This window comes from Panulirus ornatus, chromosome 11 (assembly GCF_036320965.1).
Source record: "Panulirus ornatus isolate Po-2019 chromosome 11, ASM3632096v1, whole genome shotgun sequence".
In the NCBI taxonomy this organism is placed as follows: Eukaryota; Metazoa; Arthropoda; class Malacostraca; order Decapoda; family Palinuridae; genus Panulirus; species Panulirus ornatus.
The window spans coordinates 8386425-8414093 of NC_092234.1; the positions used below are offsets into that span (position 1 = coordinate 8386425).

Sequence of the window (27669 nt, forward strand, 5' to 3'; positions counted from 1 at the left end):
ATTTATGTTTGTATGGAAAAAAATCTTTATCTCACATATCCATTCCCTTTGGGACCTCCCCTTTGGTGGTGACCACAGCAAAGAGGTTGCATAACTGGTGAATTCTTAGTGTCGCTTCACAGCCTTTAGTGCCTTACCCTTAACAGAACACTGGCAGAGGGCAGCTACATGTGCAGTATTATTTAGAGGCTCTTACCTAATGTTTCAACCCATTACTTTTACCAAATGCTCCACCTAATGTGTTTATCTAGTACTTCTACATAATACTACTGTCTAATATCAGTTGTTATGTACTCGTTATATTTGTTGCTCCTACCATTTTGCCAAACAGCAAGGTTAGAGGCAAAGCACTCACCATAGGAAAATCTAGGGTTACGAAAAATAAGTTGTGCGAGTTAAGTGTTACGTTTTGTGGGTGACAAAGGTAAATTGTATGTTTGTGGACTTGATGCCACCAGTCTGTGTGTGGGTGAAGCAGAAAGAAGAGACATCTACCTGGGTCAGAGGAAAGCAACTTGACAACCACTGATGTGATGGATCACTATGTAGCCATCACTAACCCTTCTAATACCCAGGTTGATGGTTGCCTACCTTCCAGAAATACCACACATCTCTACATCTGTCTTACAGTACGGGCTAAATTTCTCTTACACCTGGCATTAGTGCTGCTTAAGTGAAAGGGTACATACCATATGTAGACAGTATTTCATTAGGATGATTATGGATAAGTCTATCAGAAAAGTATGTAGTTAATTATAATAACAAGCTTTTAGACATATGTTGAGAATCTTTGGGAATATCCCACTCACATTGACGTTAGGACTGCCACAGTAGATGGGGGGAATAATTTAGGATGTAAAAGGAAAACCTAAAATAAGTGTTCAGTAATTTGTATTTACCTTTGTGCACAGTAATTTTATTTGTGGTTGTCTGTAACTTCAACTTGGAAATATGCATTTGTAAAAAGAAATACTCTGGGTATAAGTAATTTTTCCAAGCTAATGTTGTGTTTGGCAAAAATTGATGGTTTGTAGAACACCCTGGTTTTGAGATTGCTAGTAATGGGATCATCTTCCTGTCTTGTGTTTGGGAACACAATGTATTTTGGTCTTTGTGTTTCAGAACCACCCAAGCACTGAGACCTTACTGGAGACAGACATGGAAGGTTCAAATGGCATATTTTCAGCTGAGATAGAAGAGCCAGAGCATTGTAATGCTAATGCAACCTCCATGTGGGAGCTTCATATACTGAAAGTAAGTTTTTCAAAGTTCTGAAAAGGATGCATAGGTAGAACATTTTTGACATTTTTCTAATATTTTGCTTGGGATTGAAGGTTTATTATATAAGTAATTGAGTATTATGCAAGTTGGTGTATGAGTCTCCACTGCACTGGCAGTTTTGAATGTAAAAAATAGGAATTTTAATGAAAGTTTTGCATGGAACTTTCATTGAAATGATGGCAGAGTATGAGAATGACATGGATAAATGTAAGAGGTTTTGAAGGAAAGGTTCAGTTGAATATTGATAGATAAAGGGAGTGGAAGTATGAGAGCAACATCAGATGTATTACAATATGATGAGTTAATGGGATAAAAGGTCTTTGTGTCATTGGAAATATTGAGTGATTTAAGCCTCGCACTTAACAGGATAGAGTTCATAGAGATGCTCTGTGGAAGGTATTAAGAATATATGGTGTGGGAGGTAAGTTTTTTGAAGCAGTAAAAAGTTTTTATTGAGGATATAAGGCATGTGTACGTGTAGGAAAGTGATTGGTTCTCATTGAATGTTGGTTTGCGGCAGGGGTACATGATGTTTCCATGGTTTAATTTGTTTATGGATGGGGTTATTAGGGAGATGAATGCAAGAGTTTTGGAAAGAGGGGCAAGTATGCAGTCTGTTGTGGATGAGAGAACTTGGGAAGTGAGTCAATTGTTGTTTGCTGATGATACAGCGCTGGTGGCTGATTCGGGTGAGAAACTGCAGAAGCTGGTGACTGAGTTTGGTAAAGTGTGTGAAAGAAGAAAGCTGAGAGTAAATGTGAATAAGAGCAAGGTTATTAGGTACAGTAGGGTTGAGGGACAATTAAACTGGGAGGTAAGTTTGAATGGAGAAAAACAGGAGGAAGTGAAGTGTTTTAGATATCTGGGAGTGGATTTAGCACCGTATGGAACCATGGAAGCGGAAGTGAATCATAGCGTGGGAGAGGGGGTGAAAGTTCTGGGAGTGTTGAAAAATGTGTGGAAGTCGAGAATGTTATCTTGGAAAGCAAAAATGGTTGTTTGAAGGAATAGTGGTTCCAACAATGTTATATGGTTGCGAGGCATAGGTTATAGATAGAGTAGTGCGGAGGAGGGTGGATGTGTTGGAAATGAGATGTTTGAGGACAATATGTAGTGTGAGGTGGTTTGATCGAGTAAGTAATGTAAGGGTAAGAGAGATGTATGGTAATAAAAAGAGTGTGGTTGAGAAAGCAGAAGAGGGTGTTTTGAAATGGTTTGGTCACATGGAAAGAATGAGTGAGGAAAGATTGACAAAGAGGATATATGTGTCAGAGGTGGAGGGAACGAAGAGAAGTGGGAGACTAAGTTGGAGGTGGAAAGATGGGAGTGAAAAAGATTTTGAGTGATCGGGGCCTAAGCATGCAGGAGGGTGAAAGACGTGCAAGGAATAGAGTGAATTGGAACGATGTGGTATACCGGGATCGACGTTTTGTCAATGGATTGAACCAGGGCATGTGAAGCAACTGGGGTAAACCATGGAAAGTGCTGTGGGGCCTGGATGTGGAAAGGGAGCTGTGGTTTCGGTGCATTATACATGACAGTTGGAGACTGAGTGTGAACGAATGTAGCCTTTGATGTCTTTTCCTAGCACTACCTCACACACATGCGGGGGGAGGGGGTCTTTCATTCCACGTGTGGCGGGGTGGCGACGGGAATGAATAAGGGCAGACTATGAATTATGTACATGTGTATATATGTATGTCTGTGTGTCTATATATATGTATACGTTGAGATGTATAAGTATGTATATGTGTGGGTGTGGACATGTATGTATATACATGTGTATGTGGGTGGGTTGGGCCATTCTTTTGTCTGTTTCCTTGTGCTACCTTGCTAAAGCGGGAGACAGTGACAGAGTATAACAAAAAATAATAAACTTAACAGGTCACTGGAAGAGGACAATTCTAGCATAGTGTTTTCAGAGGCTCCTTCTGACTACTTTTACCTAATGTTTCAGTGTACAATTTCTACCAAATGCTCTTACTTCTATCGAAATAAATGAGCCTGTCTCTTGTTTATACCTACTATTTCTATCTAATTCTCTTACCATTTTGCTAAAGGACAGGGCTAATACATAATGTTCACTGCAGGAAAATCAAGAGTGAAGAATGAGTTGTGTGTGTTTTTATCGAGTGCTTGGCTTGACAAGTAGAGATTGTATGTTTGTGGATAGAATGTCAGCGGTCCATGTCTGGGTGAGGCAGAAAGAAAAGACAGCTGCTTGGGTTAAAGGAATGCAACTTGATAACCACTACAGTGCTGGCTCACTAAGCATCCATCGCTAACCCTTGTGATACCCTGGTAGGTAATACCGGTCACATACCTCTTCGGTTGATGGCTGTCTACCAACTACTACCTTCCTCAAACTGTGTAACATATCCTTATGTTTCCTTTGGGCTGATTAAGGACACACATAGCTTGTAAAGATACAGCATTGTATATGGGGGGAGAATGACTGGAAGAGGTGACAGAATTTAAATATTTATGAGTTGTCGTGGGTAAGTGTGGTGAGATGGAAGGAGAGATAATGTAAAGAACAGTACAGAATAGTAGAGTCATTGGGACCCATAATAGGATAATGAAGTGTAGAGGTGTATGGAAGTGAGAAGAGGATTAAGGGACAGCATAGTCGCCCACCCATGACCTACACAGCTGAAATGGACATGGAATGAATTGGAGATCAAGAATCCAGGCTGTTAAAATGAGCTTTTGAGATGAGCATGTGGTGTGACTAGATAGAGTGAAGAAAGAAATGAAGGGGTGCACGAGAGGGAATGCTAAGGGAATGAATTGTATATTGGTAGAGGTGGTTTGGGCATGTGGAAAGAGTGCAAGAGTGTATGATAATACAATTAAATGGGTTTAGTGTGAGAGGAAGAACACCTGTGACTGGAAAAATACTGGAGAGAGAGAAGTGATGGAAGAATGCTTGGAGTGGTGTATGCGAGGGAGGCATGTGAGGAGAGGGATAAGTGGAGACTCTTGGCTTGGCCACCCCTTGATGGGAGTTTATAGAGGGAACAGGCATTAGAGATATAGTAAATAGCATTAAAATACTAAATATAGGAACATAGTGCTTTGGCCAGTAATTAGATGTTTTGTGTTTTGTTAACATTGTTTTCATTCAAATTATTGATACCATGGGATATTGTGGAACCGTATTTACATCGGGAGAGACATGGCATGTTTATGTTGGTTGCTTTTAGTTTTTACAAGTACAGTACATAACTACATATTCTGCCCTGTAAAGTATGTACAGAGCAGAAAATTAACATGGCTAAAGAAAGTAATGAGCATATTGATAAGCACATTCTCTCTCCTATCTTAAAAAAAAAGTGAAAATGTTTAATGCTAATAGAAAACAGAATGCCAAATAAATGTAGGCTGTATGACATGTATTTGGTGAACAGATAAATTACTTAGTGGCTTAGTGTGTAGGTTGGTGGTACTTGAAATAAATAAAAGCATGATGAGACAATGTTGAAGGTGATGTAGTTGATGCTGAAGATAGTGAAAATGATGTGACTGCAGATGACCAGGATGATAATAGTGAAGAAACTGAAAAAGGATGTAGGGTAATAAAGTAAATATGCAAGACTTTAAAGGAAAAAATTGAGGGAATAAAAAGAAAGAGAAGACCTGAAGAAGGAAATACGAATTGATATTTGACAGCAGCACTGATGGCAGGCAGTGGCAGCAGTTATGGGCTGTGGTTAACAGCTTTGGTGGTGGAAGTTTTAGATAAGGATGTGGATAGTAGTAATATCAGAGGTCGGGCACTGGAGTGTGAGGTAGTGGTGGCAGGATTTGTTGTCATATGATGAAGTTTTTGGCTTATATTTATTGTCCTCATTTATTCAGAATTTCCCACCAGTAACTATTTGTAGAGGAGCTTATGTTAATTAGCTATTCTTGTGAATTAGGCCATTGTTTGTATTCATGAGTAAGTTCCTTTCCTTTTTTTTTTTTACATTTTTATTTTATCTAAAACAATTGAATTTAACAAACTTTCATAATACTTTTTTCAGCGGCACTATCACAGCATTATCCAGCAAATGTCAGAGCATGTACTCTGTGGGGTTCCTCTACAGGGTGAAAAGATCCTTCCTCCCACCCTCACAAAGAGGTATGTATGCACATATTTTTCTTGTTGAAATGAAATATAAACGTGAAATATTTTGTAGTTTTGTTAAAGTTTATCAGCAAACTGGTCAGGTTTTATAGAATTGCATAATATCCTGTGTAATATGTTTGGCCCAGATTATTTGAAATTTTTAATTTTGTTCAAAATGCAAAGATATATCAAGAATTGAAGGACATTGGAATTTTCATGTATGGAATGCAACCTCTTATTAAATAACAATTAATCAGTTTTTCTCCTTTCATTGAAAATAGGTCTGTAGAAGAGTTATTTAAAGCATTTGACCCTTCGGAGATGCGTTTTAATCCTGCCATTCCAGCCCCGAATCAGCATCTCTCCAGTCGGCTAAGCAGTAAAATAAAGTGGCATGCCAAGAGGCGAAAGGGAGAGCAATGGTGTACACAGTATATGATGAAAGAGACCAAAGCCCTAAAAATGGCAGGCTTATTAAAGAGTCAAGTTAATGTGAATTCATTTTCTACAAACGTGAATGGACTTTGCAAAGAGAATGGCGTGTCTTCAGGTCAGACACTTAAAAAACCTAGGTTAAAGAAATTGAGAAAAGTTAATTTCTTCTCAGGAATGCTGTCAAATATGAATATTGACAAGATTCCTGTTCGAAAAACACTACATGAAAGTAATGACTTTACTCGTAGCTTCCTCATAGCTGAACCACAAAGTTAGCTACAAAAATTCATTGGCTCTTATCACATGTATGCCTTAGTTATAAATTATTGCTTATGCATGCAATGGAATTTGAAATGATGTTTCATAGATCATCTATGAATATAAATATTTTTGATATATATGTCTACAAACATTTTTACACAACACTGTACTCTCACTCATTCTTTGTACCTTAGATTTTCCTGCAGAGAGCTGTATGGACTAATCCTATCTTTTGGCAAAAATGGTAGGAGCAATAGATAGTTGTAGGTAGACTTACTAGGTTGGAGCATTTGAGAATAGTAGTCAGGAGTCTTTGCAAATACTGCAGTTGAGTTTTTCTCTGCCAGTGGCCTGTTAAGTGTGAGGCATTTAAGGCTAATAAATGGCCTTGGAGTTCTTTAGTCATGGAGACTATTGCCATGCTCATCCCCTTGAGGGAGTTCCAGGTGAAAACATGAATCTTATTTACTATTATTGTGTACAAAGAAAATGAGTGAAACTGTACCAGCTAAACAGATATTAATACAGATGTTCTTAACATGTCAGCCTCCCTCCTCCAAAGTGTCTCCCCCCCCCCCCCCCCCCCCACACACACACCACACACACAAAAAAAAAAAAAAAAAAAAAAAAAAACGAAGGAACAGAGAAAGGGGCCAGGTGAGGATATTCCCTCAAAGGCCCAGTCCTGTTCTTAATGCTACCTTGCTAATGCGGGAAATGGCAAATAGTATGAAAGATATATATATATATATATATATATATATATATATATATATATATATGTGTGTGTGTGTGTGTGTGTATAAAAGACACTTTGGAGGAGGGAGGCTGACATGTTAAGAACATCTGTATTAATATCTGTTTAGCTGGTACAGTTTCACTGTATCAGCTTCCAAGATTCTTTTGTCTGATAAAGTACAAAGACTTCAATAGGAAAATAATTTGTATATTTAAATATTACATTTCTAGATGGCTTTAATAAAAATAGGTGGGTTGTTTAGAAAATATATGTTGATAATATACAAGAAAGATTACAATATACAGGGAAGCCCATATTTCTTAAGTGTTCTCTAAAAGCTTTTAATATAAATACAAATGGGTTTAATTCATTTATGCATCACATCAAATTTGAATGCATACCAGCAATACATATACAGAAAATCTATAAAAATGCACAGGTTCATTCCATAAAATGATTATCATTAATATATACAAAAATATAAGACTAGCCCAATAATAATACAAATACTGGGTCCCTTAATAGAAAAATGAAGGGTAGAGATTTATGGAAGTGAAGAGAGTATTAAGGGAGAGCATAGTCCTCCCATATGTGACATGCAACTGAAACAAGCACACACAATAGGTCAAAGGCTATGAAATGAGCTACTTTGAGAGCAGCAGGTGTGAGATAGTATGGCAGTGAATGCAAAGGGAACAAATTGTTTAGTGGCAGAAAATACTTTGAGGTGGAAAGAATGGGAGTTTATAATACATGACAGGAGAAAATGCAAGGTATAGTGTATATGAGTGATTCAAGGAAACTATGTAACAAAATGAAGCATCATTAAATGTACATGAAAATTAAAATTGTTTAAATACCATGTCAATAGTTCACTAAAAATATCAGTTAACAATGAGCCAGTATGTCCAATAAATCTTTATCTGAACATATGTAAAATATATCACTTTAATTACTGTACAAATAAAATACAACTGCTTTAAATAAATACTTTAAAATGAGAAAACAGCCCCAACTGCACAACAGTAAAGGTTAACATAAATACACACTAACTTTCAAAGTAACTGAAATTAGTGGAAGGCCATTTGTATGGAAATGAATGAGCTTTTGCAGCAGATTACCATTGTGAAAAATACTATGCTTGAGCTACCCACAGATGCACAAAAAGTGAGCTACATATGCACATAATTAGAACTGCAATAGATTGCATTATCTAGATAACAAGGGTGCATGCAGTGTTGGGTTTCTAAAAGCTAACCAAGGCAGACAAATTCAGGTAAATCCTTACACTTCTCAAGTCCAACACAATGCTTATCCAATTACATAAGATCAAAAATGTGCAACAAGATTTAATGGTCATCATGAACAACAGAAAACCATCATAAATATAGTTGTAATCTAACCACAAATTACTGTATGTGGTTAATACATTTTTCAAAAAATGAAGTTGAGTCGTCTCCACTTCTCACCATAATTCAAATGATAATCACAGAGGACACATGAACACAGATTTTTGTAAAACTGAATTTCATCCAAAATAAGATGCAATCTTATTTTGGGTGAAATTCAGTTTTACAAAAATCCGTGTTCACGTGTCCTCTGTGATTATCATTTGAATTATGGAGAAGTGGAGATGGCTCAACTTCATTTTTTGAAAAACATATCTCATCAAAAACCAACACAATTACCCTCCTGGAATTAAATTCAATACCTACAATGATTAATTATAATCTTACAGTAACATGAGGGTAAGAGATAAATGTAGGCCATTTGTAGCTTTGCATTTTTTTGAGTTTCCACATTTCAATTATTTTTCTCACTTTTTACCATGATGCTGTTTTTCAAGCTGTGCTATTAACTTTATAAAATCATTAATGTCGTTTTTCAAGCTTTGGTTATTCTTTCAAGAGCTCATTCAGTATGGAACTTCTTGTGTTGCTTACACTGACTTATCTTGATTCAATAATTTGGTTAGAGAGTTATAAACACAATATTTATTTTGATACAATAATTAGGAACAAGAAAGCCATGAGCACATTAAATGTGTTGCTTAAACTGACACATCTTGATTCAATAACTTTGTGAAAATCATACACTATTTTTTATACAATAATTAGGAGCAAGAAAGTCATAAGCACATTTAATGTTATAAAGCTCATACCATTTCTCAGACTAATTTTTGGAACTTTATCAGTGAAAAAATAACTGCACATACCAGGGCTATTCAATTACTTTAGGAGTAGGGCTGCATTATGAACCTCAAATTGATGGAAGAGCCATACATTTATTTTACCTTTTTTCCTCTAACCAATATAGAAAAAGAATTCATATATTATTTGCTATTATATTCTCCACCATGCACATAAATAAAAAGGAAAAAATATTATATACTGGTAACTAATACAATAAACAACACTACTCTCCCAGCCCCATTCCACTTAAGAATGTAAAGTTAAATGAGAAACATAGTGAATAAGCCCTGCCCAAGTGATGGGCCTTGAACATGTGCGCCAGCAGAAGTGGACACAGTTCATGTAGCTACGAGCACAGTGGCGCAAGGAACAGTACTTTTCATTCAACTATTAATACAAATGATCACATTTCAATGTTAATTAATGCAGTTGGTAATGATAATGGTTGCAAGGCATGGGCTATAGATGGAGTTGTGCAGAGGAGGGTGGATGCATTGGAAATGAGATGTTTGAGGACAATATGTGGTGTGAGGTGGTTTGATCGAGTAAGTAATGAAAGGGTAAGAGAGATGTGTGGTGATAAAAAGAGTGTGGCTTAGAGAGCAGAAGAGGGTGTTTTGAAATGGTTTGGTCACATGGAGAGAATGAGTGAGGAAAGAGTGATGAAGAGGATATATGTATCAGAGGTGGAGGGAACGAGAAGTGGGAGACCAAATTGGAGGTGGAAAGATGGAGTGAAAAAGATTTTGAGCAATCGGGGCCTGAACATGCAGGAGGGTGAAAGGCGTGCAAGGAATAGAGTGAACTGAAACAATGTGGTATGTCGGGGTCGACGTGCTGTCAATGGATTGAACCAGGGCATGTGAAGCGTCTGGGGTAAACCATGCAAAGTTTTGTGGGGCCTGGATGTGGAAAGGGAGCTGTGGTTTCGGTGCATTATACATGGCAGCTAGAGACTGAGTGTGAACGAATGTGGCCTTTGTTGTCTTTTCCTAGCACTACCTCACGCTCATGCGGGGGGAGGGGGTTGTCATTTCATGTGTGGTCAGGTTGCAATGGGAATGAATAAAGGCAGCAAGTATGAATTATGTACATGTGTGTATATATATATATATATATGTGTATGTATATTTATGTATACGTTGAAATGTATAGGTATGTTATGTGCATGTGTGAACGCGTATGTATATACATATGTATGTGGGTGGGTTAGGCCATTCTTTCGTCTGTTTCCTTGCACTGCCTCACTAATGTGGGAGACAGCGACAAAGTATTATAATAATATTAATAAAATTCTGAGTCTGTCAAGGGGTTCATGAAATTCCACTCAAGGGCCAGATTTGGCCCATCAGGCCTCCAATTGAATAGCCCTAGTATATACAGTCAGATTTGGGGAGTACTATGCAAGCTCTCCACTTGAGTATGGCATTTAGATGATAAAACTTACCAATAAAATATTTTGTGGTGTGTACAGCAGTGAACCACAATGAAAGTTGTTCCTGTACGTTACAAAAGGGAAAACCTAGATCTGTTATTATAACACAGAGTTTATGTTAGCAGGGAGGAGGAGTCATACAATTACTCTCTCTAGGAAGAGGAGGGAGAGGACGAAGACTGCCTGTGTCACTAGCAATACTTCCCTGCCTACTACGAGGCTGGGGACACATTTCTTCCTCACTTGTCAACCGGTTGAATTTACGAATCAGATCTTTGGCTATGTATGTTCCTGGTGGCCCCTCACTTACAAAACTTATGTCTGTTGAGGGATCGCTAATGCTGGTGCTGCTGCTATTGCTGCTGATGTTAGAGCTGACTGGTGAGTGCAATGGTGCAGATGGTGTTGGTGAGCAAGTATCACTTCCCCGGGTACTTTCCGAGTCATTTGTGGTATCTGCATAACGACGTTTTTTACTCTTATCAACACGAGCATATAATGCTAAGATCTCTGGAGGTACCTCAGGTAAAGGGGCATCGCCAGCCAGGTTTTGTAAGATATCAGGGACATTTTCCTCACTGTCAAGTGACGTGGTGGACTGAACTCCTGTTCTAGGAGGTGGAGGCTTTGGCTTCAAAGTTTCATACCCGTGGTGGGTTTCAGCCTCCCGCACAGTCTCATAGCCATGATCTGGAGTGTCTTCAACCATCTCATAGCCAGGATCTTTTTCCTTAAGTGTTTCATAGTCATGATCCTTCTCTTTTACTACTTCATACCCTGGGTCCTTTCCCTTCCCTTCTTTAACAGACTCATAACCAACACTGTCTTTGTCATCCAACTCTCTCACACTCCCAGATTCACTGTCCAAGTCAGAAATGAGTGATTTTTTACGCAGTGTTTCATAGCTATGTTCTGAGCGGGAACGAACCTGTTCATATGGTGGTTCATGGCCATTTATGTGAGCATAGTTTGGGTCATCATCAAATTCTGACTCTGTAATAGAAGTCACATGACAACTTCCAATACTATGATCATCTGGCCTTATGGGTAAGTTGGCCAAGATATTCTGCTGATATAGAGATGACCTTAAGCCTGGTTCCACTGAAGTGGCACTTCCTCCCCCAGATCCAACATTGCCATCCAAGACGCTGATATTACTGACAGTGGTAGAGATGTCTTGGTGTTGTGGGCTTACCATAGCACCATAGAACGTGGCATCCTTAGTTGGCGTTGATCTAACTAGTGATCGGAGAGAGCCAGGCCCAGAAAGTAAGTGGCGCCTAGCCAGCAATGTTCCAACAACTAGCATGGCTGCAGTCAAAAGGCCAGCTACTACTGCCAGAGCCACCACCAGACCCTGTGTTTCCTGAGGTTCAGCAGGAGTAGGTTGTGCTAGGTCATAGGTGAGGGCACGACCTTGCCCATTACGTAAACCTGACACAGGCAACAATGGCAATTCTATTGGTATACAAGTAACATTAATAACGTGCCATGTACCAATATCCATACATGTTGTCACAGTGTCTCCCGTATCTGCAAATGGTAATGGGAATTAGTAATAGTTAGGTACTTCTGTACACAGTAGTTTACCAAGTTCCCTCTTCACATATTTGGGTTAAGTTGAGCTTCTTAACTTATTAAATTTGTATTGAAAATCTCCATTCTGTACTAAGTTTTGTTATTTACCATTAATGTTACAGCATACCTAGCCAAGCAAAATCATAAATGTGACAGAAAATTTTAGAATAGATTCAGCCATTACACTTCACTTCCTCCAGTTTTTCTCCATTCAAACTTACCTCCCAGCTGACGTGTCCCTCAACCCTACTGTACCTAATAACCTTGCTCTTATTCACATTTACTCTCAGCTTTCTTCTTTAAACACACTTTACCAAACTCAGTCCCCAGCTTCTGCAGTTTCTTACCCAAATCAGCCACCAGCACTCTATCAGTGAACAAATGACTCACTTCCCAAGCCCTCTCATCCACAACAGACTGCATACTTGCCTCTCTCTCCAAAACTTGCATTCATCTCCCTAACAACCCCATCCATAAACAAATTAAACAACCATGGAGATATCACGCGCCCCTGCCGCAAACCGACATTCACTGAGAATCAATCACTTTCCTCTCTACCTACTCGTACACATGCCTTACATCCTCGATAAAAAGTTGCCTCCCATACCATATATTCTTAATACCTTCCACAGAGCATCTCTATCAACTCTGTCATATGCCTTCTCCAGATCCATAAAGGCTACATACAAATCCACTTGTTTTTCTAGGTATTTCTCACATACATTCTTCAAAAAGCAAACACCTGATCCACACATCCTTTACCACTTCTGAAACCACACTGCTCTTCCCCAATCTGATGTTCTGTACATGCCTTCACCCTGTCGATCAATACCCTCCCATATAATTTCCCAGGAATACTCAACAAACTTATACCTCTGTAATTTGACAACTCACGTTTATCCCCTTTGCCTTTGTACAATGGCACTATGCATGCATTCTGCATTGCATTCTTTTTCTCTTTCACTTTAAATTTTCACCCAAGAAAGTCTTGATTGGTGCATGTTTTGCCCATGCCATGCCATGCCAGTCACAATAACATAAAAAAGAAATAACATAAAAAATCTTAATGAAAATTAAAGATATCAAGATAATTGTTACCATTAAGAAGTACAAGCTATCAATACCTATCTTTTATAAAGCCAAAGAAGCAGTTTTATCCTTCTCTAGATTATAAATACTGGCTTCTTACCAACATGAATCTGATTTCATTATCACCTCATGTGAAACCTGCAGACACCATTCTTTACCTGCCTATAGTCTTTAACGTTAACATCATTCCTTCCCTCCTAAAATGTTTAGGCCATCATTAATTATCTTTATGCAGTTTAAAGATAGTTACCTCAGAAATCCCTTGGGCAACATTTCTTAATTCAGTGAACAATGAAGTGCAATTTTTTTTTACTTCAAAAATGATATCATTATTCTTTAACTTCATAAACTGGCAGCCCACACTTACACTATTTCCATTATACAAGAAGACAAAGAATCCTCTCATAAGATGTCTAAAGTCACTGTTCCTTACTTCTTCAACTCAAGAAACTATTACCTTTTACTTTTATCTGACTTACAGCTACCAGTGCAGGTAAAGACATAAACAATAAACTGAAGTCAGCCACAATGTATCTACGCAACATGGAGTATTAGCCTTAAAATTTCAAGTGTATCACCTTATTCTTTGTCAATGTTAATCATGATTACATTAAATCTTACTCATGTAAAAACTGAAGATCCCTGTTCCTTACCTTTATGAAGCCTGTAACCATCACTACAGGTGTACACAGCAATACCATTCCAACTGGTGGAGCCATTAAGGAGTGTGTGTCTAGCATGGGGAAATACAGGAGGTGAACCACACGTCACAGCTGAAAGTTAATATTAAATAAATATAAAAAAAGGTGTTCAGAAAAAAAATGAAAAAAAAAATTATACTCCCTCAAAGGGGTGGCCACAGCACTGAGCCTCCATAACTAGTGAACTCCAATGCTGCTTCTTAGCCTTTAATGCCTCATCCTTAACCAGCTACTGGCATACGGCAACTTTAGCACAATGCTTACAAAGGTTCCTACCTAATGTTCCTACCGACTACTTCTTTATACTCTTCCCTATTTTCGTACTTACTATGCCTACCTAATGCTTCTGCCTAAATGTTCCTACCTACCACTTCTAGCTATTGCTCCTCACAGTTTGCCAAAAGGCAGGGCTAACTCATAGTACTCAACACAAGAAAATCTAGTTACAAAGAATGAGCATTGTGATTTAAGTGGTTAAGTTATGCATGACAAGAGAGAGACTGTATGTTTATGGACAGAATGCCAGTAGTCCACGTAGAGGTGAGGTATCTATCTATAAAGGTGAGGTATCTATCTATCTACATCTCCGATGCCCATTCCAATTAGAGCTCACTCAAAGGGGTGGCCAAAGCAAGAGTCTCCATAACTTAAGAACTCCAGTTCAGCTTCTAAGCCTTTAGTGCCACACCCTTAACAGGCCACTGGCAGAGGGCAAGTCTAGTGCAGTGTTTGCAGAGGCTCCTATCTGTTGTTCCTAATGACTACATCTATCTAATGCTCCAACCTACTGCTTCTACCTAATGTTTCTAACTAATAATCCTGCCTAAGTGTTCCTACCTACTACTTTCATCTACTGCTCCCACCATTTTGCCAAAAGGCAAGGCTAGCGCACAGTGTTCACTGCAGGAAAATCTAAAGTTACGAAGAAAGAGGTGTGTGAGTTAAACATTTTCAAGTGTTACACATGACAAGATGAGACTGTATGTCTGTGGACTGAATACCAGTAATCCACATGTTAATGAGGCAGTAAGAAAAGACAGAGGAGTGCTTCTTGACAACCACTAAAATGCTGGCTCATGAAGCAGATGTTACTAACCCAGGCAGGTAGTACTGGTAATACACCTCCCTGATCACTGGCTGCCTACTAACTACTACCTGGGGCAGAGGAGTGCTACTTACCCACTAAAGTGCTGGCTCACGAAGCAGATGCCACTAACCCTCTTGATACCAAGGCAGGCAGTAGTTAATGGCTGCCTATCAATTACTATCTACTTTTTATTAGTGAAAAAAAAATCTGAACAGGACTACAGACACCATGTTTAGCATACAAAACAATTAGGACTATAGAAATCCATTGAAAATAACTATACAACTAAATAAGTTTTATATAATTGTACTGTCATAAATTCTCCTTGTAAGCTCACCATTTAACATTCTTTCCACATGCCCAAACCACCTCAAAGTATTATGTTTCACCCACTTTAACACTCCTTACTTCATTCCCTTTACATTCTCTGCCATACCAAATCTCTCATCCACTAGCTTGATTTCACTGCAAAAGTACTGGAGGGAAAGAAATGATGGAAAAATGCATAGAATGGCGTATGCAAGGAAGGCCTGTATGGACAGGGGTAAGTGGACACTTTTGCTGTGGCCACCCCCTAGATGGAAGTTCCTGGATGGAATGAGGGATAGGCATATGAATAGACAGATGGAAACCACTATACATCATGCTGTCATCAGTATTACAACACCTCATAAAACACCTTTAGTTGCCTCTCAATACATGAAGCCACCTTACAACACAAACAGTGACCATGCAACACCAGAGGTCACAATAAAATATCTGAATCCACCATATAATAAATGAAGCCTTCTCAATCTATCTATCTGTATCTCTGACAGACAATACCTTTGGGAACTCCCTAAAGAGGGTGGCCATGGCAAAAGTCTCCATAACTGGTCGACTCCAGTGCTGTTTCTTAGCCTTTAGTGCCTCACCCCTAACAGGTCACTGGAAAAAGGCAACTCTAGCACAGTGCATCCAGAGGCTCCTACCTACTGTCCCTACCAACAATCTCTTCCTAATGTACCTACCTACTACTTCTTATTAATGCTCCTGACCCATGTTTATACCTAGCACACTTCTTCCTAATGCTCTCAGCCTAATGTTCCTACCTACAACTTTCTAACTACTGCTCCCATTTTTTTGCCAAAAGCAGGGCTAGCACACAGTGCTCACCTGAAGAAAATCTAGAGTTATGAAAACGAAGTAATGTGAGTTCACGGTCGCAAAGTATCATGTGTGGCAAGGAGAGATTGTACATTTGTTTGTGGACAGAATACCAGCCTTGTCAGACTAAAACCTCTATACACAACAAGAAACTATCACAAACAAACTAAAACTACTTTATGCTTCCTTAAGACACTTGACACCATCATCATACAGACTCTGATGACATTCTGTAGCTTGTTCCATCTGAAGTTGCCATACACCACTTGCAGCCACCGTATACAACTTTATAATGTATACCACCTGTTGCTGCTATACATGATCTGATACACCATAAACACCTAAAGCCTTCTTGAAACCCATCTCACCTTTGCATATAGGGGCTTCATTAGTCCACTGTCCTGTGTGGTCACATGTACTAGTGGCGTTGCCTTGCAATACATAGCCTGGATTGCATGAGTAAGTAGCCACTGTCCCATGGCCATATACACCCCGGAAGTTATCCACCTCGATAAAACCATGACTGACTGGGGCTGGTGCTGGACACTGGGACTCTGCAAGATCAAGTTACATCAATATGAATGCCATAACAATCTCTGTCCCATCCTGTCTTGCCTTTTATACAGTCCTGCTCCATCTTGTCTCATTCAATCCCATCTCATCCCATCCCATTCCATCCTGTTTTGTCCTGTCCCATCCCATCCCATCCTTTCTCGTCCCATCCCATTCCATCTCAACTAATTCCTATCCCCTTCCATCTTGTTTCATCCTATACCATCTTGTCCTGTCTAGTTCCATTTTGTCTCATCTCATCCTATTCCATCTTGTCACGCCCAGTCCCATCCTGTCTCATTCTATACCTTCTTGTCTCGGCAGATAACTATCTCCAATATTGGAATGGTGATAATCTCCTTTCCTGCAAGGGATTAATGCTCACACACACCAAAGTTAGGTATGGAGGGATATTAATAGCATTAGTGCCAAAAAACTGCCACCCATACATCAAAATCCCCTTGACTACATCAATGATCTGACACAGCAGTGGTATGCAGTCACAAAGCAGAGAGTGAATGACTGCTAAATTCCTGCACAGCACTCCTTCTGTAGAAGGTTGCAAGAGCTAATTTGGAGTCTGAGAGGATTAAAGCATGAAAACTAAACACCTAAATTTACTTGTCAACTTTTTATCTCACCCATAAAACTCTAAATCATACTGCAAATCCAGGATGTAAAAAAATCTGCCAATTTACTCCAAAACCCCCAACTCATTCTCAATTTTTTACCCATAAATTGACTCAGTCTCATCCTTATCTAATTCAAACCTAAGGACTCCTTCAGAAAACTTTTCTACTTTATATTTTGAACCAGGACACTTTTCAATCCTTTGCAAAACACAGTGAGGTGTGATGGGAGATTACAGCAATTAAAACATTACTTTCCCCTGAACTATTCAGCAGCTTGCAGTTCACATGTCCCTCACCCTGGTCAAAAAGCCAATGCCACTCAGGAACCTTTGCTTTATCTTCTGACTCATTCAGTGATGTGAAACACTTCCTGGTTCCTGATGATGCAAGCTTTGCCAAATTCCCAAGTCTTGAAAAAGTGAGCTCTAAAAAAAATCAAATAAACTTCTGGACTCACCCTTGCACCTGGGGGCCTGCCCTTGCCACTTTCCCTTGGAGGAGCAGGTGAGGAATGAATCCCCTTCAAGCCTAAAGCCTGGCCTGCAGGAATACACAGCCTTTGTCTCACTTTGCCTTACCACCTCACCCTCAACTGGAACCTCAGGCTCTCCACATGGGATGCGTTCTGCAGAGAAAGAAACATGGGTATTAGCATTTTACAGGGAGGAAAACATTTGTATCAGCACTAAGCAGGGAAGGAAACATCAGTATTACTATTCTCTGTGATAGTAAATCTGAGTACAGTATTAGCATTCTACAAGAGAGGAATGAGGATTAGCATTCTTCAGAGAGATAAATATGGGTAATGATGTTCCGTAACAATGGAATTCTTTGTAATGGCATTCTGCTGGGAGATACATATAAGTGTTCACTTCTGCAAGGGAAACATGGGTATCAGTACTCTACAGGAATAGAAACATAAGCATGAGCATTCTCACCTAACAAAATTATCTATTCAATATCTATGAGGTGCTGTAAACTTTTCAAAAGTCAATATATGGGAGCATAAGAAATATATAGTACTGAAGGTAGTTTGGTTGAAGTACATTGATTTTTTGAGTCCTCCCAAATTTCTTGAGAAATTTAAAGGGAAAACATAATGTGCTTAAAAACACAAGAATTAAGTAATACCTTACCTCTAAAAGCGAAGACCTCAACTTCGCAAAGACCAAAGTAATCTTGCTCATCACGGTCATCACGGATATACACAAACTGACCTGGGTGTCCGAGTTTATCATTGCAATGGAAGATTGCCTTGTGGGTCTGAAACACACCCTGAGGATGATGAAGCACAAAGTTACTATCAGACAAGGAATGTGGCAGGGTATACAAGAAGTGAAACCATTAACAGCAAGGAGGTAAATGAGAGATGACACCATTACCAGGAGGGAGGAATACACTGGACAATATAAGAGGCAACACCAGAATCAGAAGGATGGACTGTGTTGGCATATATGAAAAGTGACATCATTACCAGAAGGGAGGAATGTTGGGGTATAAAAAGGCAATAAAACTAGCTACAGGTGGGAATATTTTGGAGTAAATCAGAGGCTATACCACATGGGTACTCTGCTCCCAGCCCTTACTGGTGTACTCACTGGCATTGCAGTATTTTGTAACATTCATATCTTTTCATCAACATTTTACCTCATACATGTGCTCTCACTGGCCCTCTCTCTGTTCCTACTCACTTTGACCCTGCACACCATCTCCTCACTCCTCTTCCCTCCCCACATCACTCCCTAAAGTCCTGCTCCCTTCATACAAACTTTCCTTCCTCGTAGCTTCATGATATCTTTGCAGATCATGCAAAGGTTATAAATGGAAGTGAAAAGTGAGGATGACTGTATGAACTTACAAGGGGACCTTGACAGACTCCAAAGTTGGTCTGATATATAACTGATCTAATTCAACTTTTATTAGGTGAGTATGGAACATAGAGAAACAGGGGAGTTGGCATCATCCCTAAACCATCATCAGTCCTACACTAAAACAGTGAAGTAAACAAACTGTCAGCTAGCAAACAGCAGAATAACATTCAAGAATATGCATTAAAAAATATTCATCAAACTGTTCACATCTGAGGCCAAAACTAGAATATGCTTCTCAAAAAAGAAAAAAAAAGAGAAATAGAGAAGATCAAGAGGAAGACAAGGACAGAACCAGTATTAAGAAGGCAAATGCTAGAGGCCTTATATTTGCCCAATATATAAGAGAGAAGAGGAGTAACACGATCACAACCTTCAAGTTTTCAAACCAGACTGATAACACACACAGTGGACAATTTTCCAAAAAATGTAGGGATAGTATAACCTAAGGCCATAACATGAACTTAATAAAAAATCTTAAAAAGCCATAAAGCAGTACTTTCACAGTATAAGATGGTGGATGAATGGAATATACTGAATGGGGACATGGCAAATGCAGAAAGCATTCGCAACATTAAAAGTTTAAAGGTTGTACAATGGTAGAGAATGTTCAAGACGGGGCCACACAAATTTAAAACACCTTTCCCATACAGTACAATAGGGAATCATTGATAATGACAGTTACAAACACAATGTAAAGTACTGAGGATGGGAAAATATGAAAGAACACCTCAACATGATCATCATCCAGCAAGAAATAAGCTTCAGGATTCACTGTGTGAAAAAAGGCTTGGGAATCAAAATCATCCCTAACCTGTTAATAATAGAGTAGAATGATTAAGGAAAAACTTCCTGCTATCAAATATTAGAATAGCTTTCAAATATATGGATAGATAAGGAAACATTTAGCAAGCAGTTTATATCCTACATGAGGCCAAAATTTGAATATGGTTCTCAAGTTTGGTCACCACACCTAATGAAGCTAACTTGGAAGAAGAAAGAGTGAGGGGTGGCCTTAACAAAGCCTTCAAGTTTTTAAAATAGATCCATGAAGCAGACAGTTGATAGTTCTTAAAGAGATGCAGGGATACAGAAACCAAAAGACATTACATGAAAATAAGGTAGAGATTGGTTAAAAAAGATGTAAAGAGGTACTTTTATAGTATAAGAGTGGTGGATGCCAGGAATAAAATGACACAAGACATGGTTAATGCAGACAGCACACAAATATATAAGTTGTATGACAGAAGAGAACTTTCAAGAGATGAATAACCATGAGTGTAAAACTTCCTCCCTAAACAGTATAAATGGGAAATTATAAATTACCATTGCATATGTAAATAAGGCCCATTAAAGCAATACATAATGGGAAGGGTAACTGTACAAAAGAGCATGGTGGTGTTGATGATATATAATCATCTAAAGAACTCTAATGAGCCATAGCACATATACAATGAAGGCTTATGGTCCTGATGATATTTCACCATATGTGCTAAAGATGCGTGCAGATTCACTTGAAAAAAAAACCATTTGAATCTGCCCATCTTGGAAGAAAGAGTGAGGGATCACCTTAAAGATATGTGCAGATTCACTTGAAAAAAACATTTGAATCTGCCTACCTTGGAAGAAAGAGTGAGGGATGATCTTATCACAATCTTTAAGATTTCAAACAGATTGATGTAAAGACATGTAGGAATAGAACAACTCCCTTCCCATAAACAGGTAATTAGACTTCAATGTATGTTAAGTTTAGGCACACAAACATAATTACTAACACATATCACACAAGAACAAAAAGCACTAACAGTCTGCATCTGCACAGCCAATTAAGTCCTGGCCTGGATAAACCATTGCAGGTGTTACCTTGAAGGTGGTGCAGGGTTTGTAGAGCGCTTTGTTGTCCGTCAACAGCTCGATCACATAGATGGTAAACTCTTGTAGAGACCCTGCAAAAGGAAGAGGGGATGAATTGTGATACAAGATGGAAGAAAGCAATAAAATGGACAGCAAGGTATAAACTTCAAAAGAGATACTTAGTTACCCCTGCCATTTCAGCTAACATAAAAAATAAATGCGACCACAGTTTGATTCTGTTTAGAAACTTCATAGATCAAGAAGATAGTACCCAGTCAAGGTCTGTAACATGTTAGCAAGGACTCCTATTGGCAATGAGTAACAGCTACAAGCAGAAGTTGTCATGTCTGCTAAAGGTAGAGTGTCATGTTAGCCATGAGTGGAAAGTGTCCTCTCAGCCATTTGTGAACAGTGTCATGTTAGCCACTAGTGTAGTGTCCTGTTAGCCACTAGTGGAGTGTCATATAAGCCAATAGTGGATTGTGTCCTATTAGGCACTAGAGAAGGATGTCATGTTAGCCAAGAGTGGAGAGTGTTGAGTTAGCCATTAGCAGAGTGTCTTTGTCACCAGTAGAGGAAGTCAAGTTTACACTAATGGGAAAGGTCATTTTAGCCATTAGTGGAAAGTGTCTTTGCCAATACTAGAGAGTATCATGTCAATCACTAGTAGAGAGTGCCATGTCTGCCACTAGATAAGCGTGTAAAGTCGGCCAATAGCAGACAGTGGTATGTCAGTGCCAACAGACATTGTTCTGGGTAGGCTAAGACCAACCAGAGAAGTAAACACACGAAGATCAAATGTAGGAACTAGAGGGAGAGAGATCGACCCAACCCAAGGCCACAATGTAGGCTGATCAACAGCTGTGGTAGACCCACTGGAGACAGTAGATAAGTAACAATCTAGAATGATATTTTGCCATTAGGCAGAGGTATCACGTAACACTCTTTACATGATATTCTTGATTGCCACAAAACATTTCATAACTTTCAATCTTCAGTCCATGTGGCATTGCTTTAAGCCATTTGTTTACTTTCTTAAAGTTTTCAGTAATCATTATATGCATGTTTCTTATTTTGCTTGGCTTAATATACATCTCATTCTCTTTTTTTGTCTAGAAAATCTTGAAGACTATAATTTCCCTGTTTCCACCATATTGAGAACTTTTTCATAAGTTGTCAATCAATAATTACTCCAAGTTGTTGCAACACATAGATTATCATGTATCTATCATTCCTCATTCTAAAAAGTTTAGTTCCATTACTTTCAATATTCAATGAAAGTCAATTTTAGCTTCACTATCAATACGTTTCTGAAGTCTCTCCAATCTGTTAATCTTAGTTTGATTTGTTGGTGACTTTATAACAACTGCTGCATTCAAGTTGGCTTCTTATTAATACTCTAAAAGTTTTCATGGTCAGCTTTCTACCTCTTGTGGTGAAAGTTATCATTATCACAGCACTCGTAAACTGACTTTCTAATATTTTTTTTCTTAAAGAGAACTTCTAATTTCAGTTTTTGATTTACGATAACAAATTAAGTCTCTTTACATTCTCTACGGTGTCGATCTCTTTCCCTGTTGGGTCCTTGTAAAAGGTTAACCTTAAACTTAATTGTTCCACAATATGCGAAAATTCTTCTTCGCTCATTTCTATTATATATACATTTATATTAAGAGATAAAAGAGGACCTAATGGATTATAATGAGGTTATCTACTAGACGAAAGTACATGAGAAAGCCAGATAATAAAAACTGGTGGTCTATGATGAGGTCATTTGCCAAAAGACAGGACATGTGAAAGCCAGATAACCAAAAACCTGATGGTCTATGATGAGTTTATCTGCTGGAGGAGAGTAAATGGATGGACAGATAACTGAAAACCTATTGGTCTTTGAAGAGGTCATCTGCAAGAGGGCAGTACTTGGAAATGACAGACAAGAGAAAACCTGATGGTCTATGATGAGGTTATCTGCTGGAAGGTAGTACATAGGAAGGACAGATAACAGAAGACATGATGGTCAGTGAAAAGGTTATCTGCTGAAAGACAGTACAAGGGAAGGGAAAAGATAACAGAAGACCTGATCTCCTTTACCATAAGGGTCCTCTCAAGGCAGAAGGTGGATCTCCAGAAAATGAGGTCATGGATGCCAATAGATAAATATGAATAAATTATATATATTCATTTATTTCATTTTGCTTTGTCACTGTCTCCCGCGTTAGCAAGGTAGCGCAAGGAAACAGACGAAAGAATGGCCCAACCCACCCACATACACATGTATATACATACACGTCCACACACGCAAATGTACATACCTATACATCTCAATGTACACATATGTATACACACACAGACATATACATATATACACATGTACATAATTCATACTTTCTGCCTTTATTTATTCCCATCGCCACCTTGCCACACATGGAATAACAACCCCCTTCCCCCTCATGTGTGCGAGGTAGCGCTAGGAACAGACAACAAAGGCCCCATTCGTTCACACTCAGTCTCTAGCTGTCATGTAATAATGCACCGAAACCACAGCACCCTTTCCACGTCCAGGCCCCAGACAACTTTCCAATGGTTTACCCCAGACGCTTCACATGCCCTGGTTCAATCCATTGACAGCACGTCGACCCCGGTATACCACATCCTTCCAATTCACTCTATTCTTTGCACGCCTTTCGCCCTCCTGCATGTTTGGGTCCCGATCACTCAAAATCTTTTTCACTCCATCTTTCCACCTCCAATTTGGTCTCCCACTTCTCCTTGTTCCCTCCACCTCTGACACATATATCATCTTGGTCAATCTTTCCTCACTCATTCTCTCCATGTGACCAAACCATTTCAAAACACCCTCCTCTGCTCTCTCAACCACACACTTTTTATTTCCACACATCTCTCTTACCCTTACATTACTTACTCGATCAAACCACCTCACACCACATATTGTCCTCAAACATCTCATTTCCAGCACATCCACCCTCCTGTGCACAACTCTATCCATAGCCCACGCCTCACAGCCATACAACATTGTTGGAACCACTATTCCTTCAAACATATCCATTTTTGCTTTCCGAGATAATGTTCTCGACTTCCACACATTCTTCAAGGCTCCCAGAACTTTTGCCCCCTCCCCCACCCTATGATTCACTTCCGCTTCCATGGTTCCATCCGCTGCCAGATCCACTCCCAGATATCTAAAACACTTTACTTCCTCCAGTTTTTCTCCATTCAAACTTACCTCCCAATTGACTTGACCCTCAACCCTACTGTACCTAATAACCTTGCTCTTATTCATATTTACTCTTAACTTTCTTCTTTCACACACTTTACCAAACTCAGTCACCAGCTTCTGCAGTTTCTCACATGAATCAGCCTCCAGCGCTGTATCATCAGCGAACAACAACTGACTCACTTCCCAAGATCTCTCATCCACAACAGACTTCATACTTGCCCCTCTTTCCAAAACTCTTGCATTCACCTCCCTAACAATCCTATCCATAAACAAATTAAACAACCATGGAGACATCACACACCCCTGCCACAAACCTACACTCAATGAGAACGAATCACTTTCCTCTCTTCCTACACGTACACATGCCTTACATCCTCGATAAAAACTTTTCACTGCTTCTAACAACTTGCCTCCCACATCATATATTCTTAGTACCTTCCACAGAGCATCTCTATCAACTCTATCATATGCCTTCTCCAGATCCATAAATGCTACATACAAATCCATTTGCTTTTCTAAGTATTTCTCACATACATTCTTCAAAGCAAACACCTGATCCACACATCCTCTACCACTTCTGAAACCACACTGCTCTTCCCCAATCTGATGCTCTGTACATGCCTTCACCCTCTAAATCAATACCCTCCCATATAATTTACCAGGAATACTCAACAAACTTATACCTCTGTAATTTGAGCACTCACTCTTATCCCCTTTGCTTTTGTACAATGGCACTATGCAAGTATTCCGCCAATCCTCAGGCACCTCACCATGAATCATACATACATTAAGTAACCTTACCAACCAGTAAACAATACAGTCACCCCCTTTTTTAATAAATTCCACTGCGAGGCGTTGGCTATGGATAGGGTTGTGCGGAGGAGGGTGGATGTGTTGGAAATGAGATGTTTGAGGACAATATGTGGTGTGAGATGGTTTGATCGAGTAAGTAATAAAAGGGTAAGAGAGATGTGTGGTAATAAAAAGAGTGGTTGAGAGAGCAGAAAAGGGTGTATTGAAATGGTTTGGCCACATGGAGAGAATGAGTGAGGAAAGATTGACAAAGAGGATATATGTGTCAGAGGTGGAGGGAAAGAGGAATGAGGAGAAGTGGGAGATCAAATTGGAGGTGGAAGGATGGAGTGAAAAAGATTTTGAGTGATCGGGACCTGAACATGCAGGAGGGTGAAAGGCGTGCAAGGAATAGAGTGAATTGAAATGATTTGGTATACCGGGATCGACGTGCTGTCAATGGATTGAACCAGGGCATGTGAAGCGTCTGGGGTAAACCATGGAAAGTTGTGTGGGGCCTGGATGTGGAAAGGGAGCTGTGGTTTCGGTGCATTACACATGACAGCTTGAGACTGAGTGTGAACGAGTGTGGCCATTGTTGTTTTTTCATAGCGCGGCGTCGCGCGCACGCGGGGGGGGGGGGTGCTATTTCATGTGTGGCAGGGTGGCAGCGAGAATGGATGAAGGTAGCATGTGTGAATATGTACATGTGCATATATATGTATATATCTATGTATGTATATGCAAGCATACGTTGAAATGTATAGGTGTGTATATGTGTGTGTGTGTGTGGGGGGGGGCGTTTATGTAAATTCATGTGTGTGTGGGTGGGTTGGGCCATTCTTTCGTTTGTTTCCTTGCGCTACCTCGCTAACGCGGGAGACCGACAAAGTATAATAATAATAATAATAATAATAATAATAATAATAATAATAATAATAATACAGGGTGCTGTGGTTTCAGTATACTACACATGAAAGATAGAGACTGAGTGTGAACGAATTGTGGAGTTTTTTGTCTGTTTTCCTGGCGCTACCTAGCTGAAGCAGGGGGTAGCGAGGCTGTTTCCTGCGGGGTGGGGTGGCGCCGAGAATGGACAAAGGCAAGCATGAATATGTATGTGTTTATGTCTGTGTATGTATAAGTTGATATGTGTATATATATATATATATATATATATATATATATATATATATATATATATATATATATATATATGATGGCCTGGCCTTTCGACCTTCGTTCTTAAAGGTCATGTCAAAGGCCTCTCTAGTCGTGGGTCGTGCCGTATTGAGAAATGGTGCTAGGGGGTAAGGCAGGCACCCTACCCTTATCAATCCAGAAAAGAAAAATAAAAAGAGGCACAGACCTGGGCTGATAGGTGACGCCAACGCTGATCACGTTGAACTTATGGCCGAGGTGCACCTGCCACCAGCGGGAGTCTGGGCCACGAGGGGTGAAGGAGCACGTGTGAGGATTGCCATCCACGGCCATCTCCGGGAAGTACGACCATAGCGTAGCACTCTGCAGCGTCCGTTTCCCGCGTGCCAGGTTAAAATCTGCAATGAAAGAAGAAAAATTTAGTATATACATATATATGTATATGCAAATGAGCTATGAATACAAGTTTTATTCCGTGTGTTTACCATTTCACTACTCAAGAGAGAATTAGAGTGGTTAAGTCTTGCCTTTGCAGGCGAAGTTCGAGACAAATCAGCGGATTCGAAGGCAGTGTTTATGTTGCGAGAAAAGAGTAAATGTTGCAAAAGATATTTTTTTTTTACATGAATCGTATTTCTATTAACGTTTGTGGTCAGGTTAGATTAATTTACTACATGAGAGAATGAGATCAATAATGATAATAATAATAATAATAATAATAATAATAATAATAATAATAATAATAATAATTATTATTATTATTATTATTATACCAAAACAATGGAATTTTTGAGGACCATTTAAATGACCAGCTGAGGTCAAAATTTACATGGTCAGATTGCAGGCAGTACAGAAAGGATCAAATGACAGAGAAACAGTAAAATAATACCATGGAAATGGCCGGTTGATGATAATAGGCACGAGAGACCATCTGAAGAGATTTGTAAATGAACATCTGATGACTCAATGTAAACAACTGGTATAAAAGATGATAAGACTGAGGCAATAAATGACTGGAGACAATATGAAAGTGACACACCGAGGCCTATACAAATGACCAGCTGAAGGCAATATGTAAATAACCAACTTATTTCTGTGTAAATGACATTGACTGGAGCCAATGTAAATGACCAGATAAGACGATAAGGGGTTAAGGTGAAAATGACCTAATGACAAAATGAATGGCAATTGATACCTTGAGCTCCAATTATCCAAAACTTAGACCATGGCAAAGAGGATCGAGCCTAGGTGACCTGACCCATCGAAGACCATCGGGGAATAAACAGCTGTGGGTGGCATAGTGTTCATCCAATCAGAACAATCGCCTTTTAGAGTGAAAGTCTCAGGTCTTTCTTAAGAGCTGACGACTCAAGGCACACCCACTTGCTGACTGGTGGGCTATCCATATATCTATCTATCTATCTATCTATCTATCTATCTATATATATATATATATATATATATATATATATATATATATATATATATATATATAAAACTTGTCATTTTATCAA

General features: G+C 39.2%; 2 protein-coding genes across 2 annotated transcripts in view; one reads left to right on the top strand and one right to left on the bottom strand.

The window, feature by feature from the left end:
- Noc3 (Nucleolar complex protein 3) overlaps positions 1 to 6673 on the top strand; it is an 85590-nt gene extending 78917 nt beyond the window's left edge. Inside the window, exons 14-15 of the mRNA XM_071666574.1 lie at positions 5310 to 5407; positions 5677 to 6673. Coding sequence (XP_071522675.1) covers positions 5310 to 5407; positions 5677 to 6106 — 528 coding nt within the window. The 3' untranslated portion in view covers positions 6107 to 6673. The remainder of the gene's footprint in view (positions 1 to 5309; positions 5408 to 5676) is intronic.
- A 410-nt stretch (positions 6674 to 7083) lies between these two features.
- The window catches only part of LOC139751272 (uncharacterized), an 87392-nt gene continuing 66806 nt past the window's right edge, over positions 7084 to 27669 (bottom strand). The window contains exons 4-10 of the mRNA XM_071666575.1: positions 26368 to 26553; positions 20974 to 21059; positions 18379 to 18517; positions 17700 to 17867; positions 16427 to 16612; positions 13778 to 13897; positions 7084 to 11990 (exon numbers count right to left, since the gene is read on the bottom strand). Of these exons, the coding sequence (XP_071522676.1) occupies positions 10576 to 11990; positions 13778 to 13897; positions 16427 to 16612; positions 17700 to 17867; positions 18379 to 18517; positions 20974 to 21059; positions 26368 to 26553 (2300 nt within the window). The 3' untranslated portion in view covers positions 7084 to 10575. The remainder of the gene's footprint in view (positions 11991 to 13777; positions 13898 to 16426; positions 16613 to 17699; positions 17868 to 18378; positions 18518 to 20973; positions 21060 to 26367; positions 26554 to 27669) is intronic.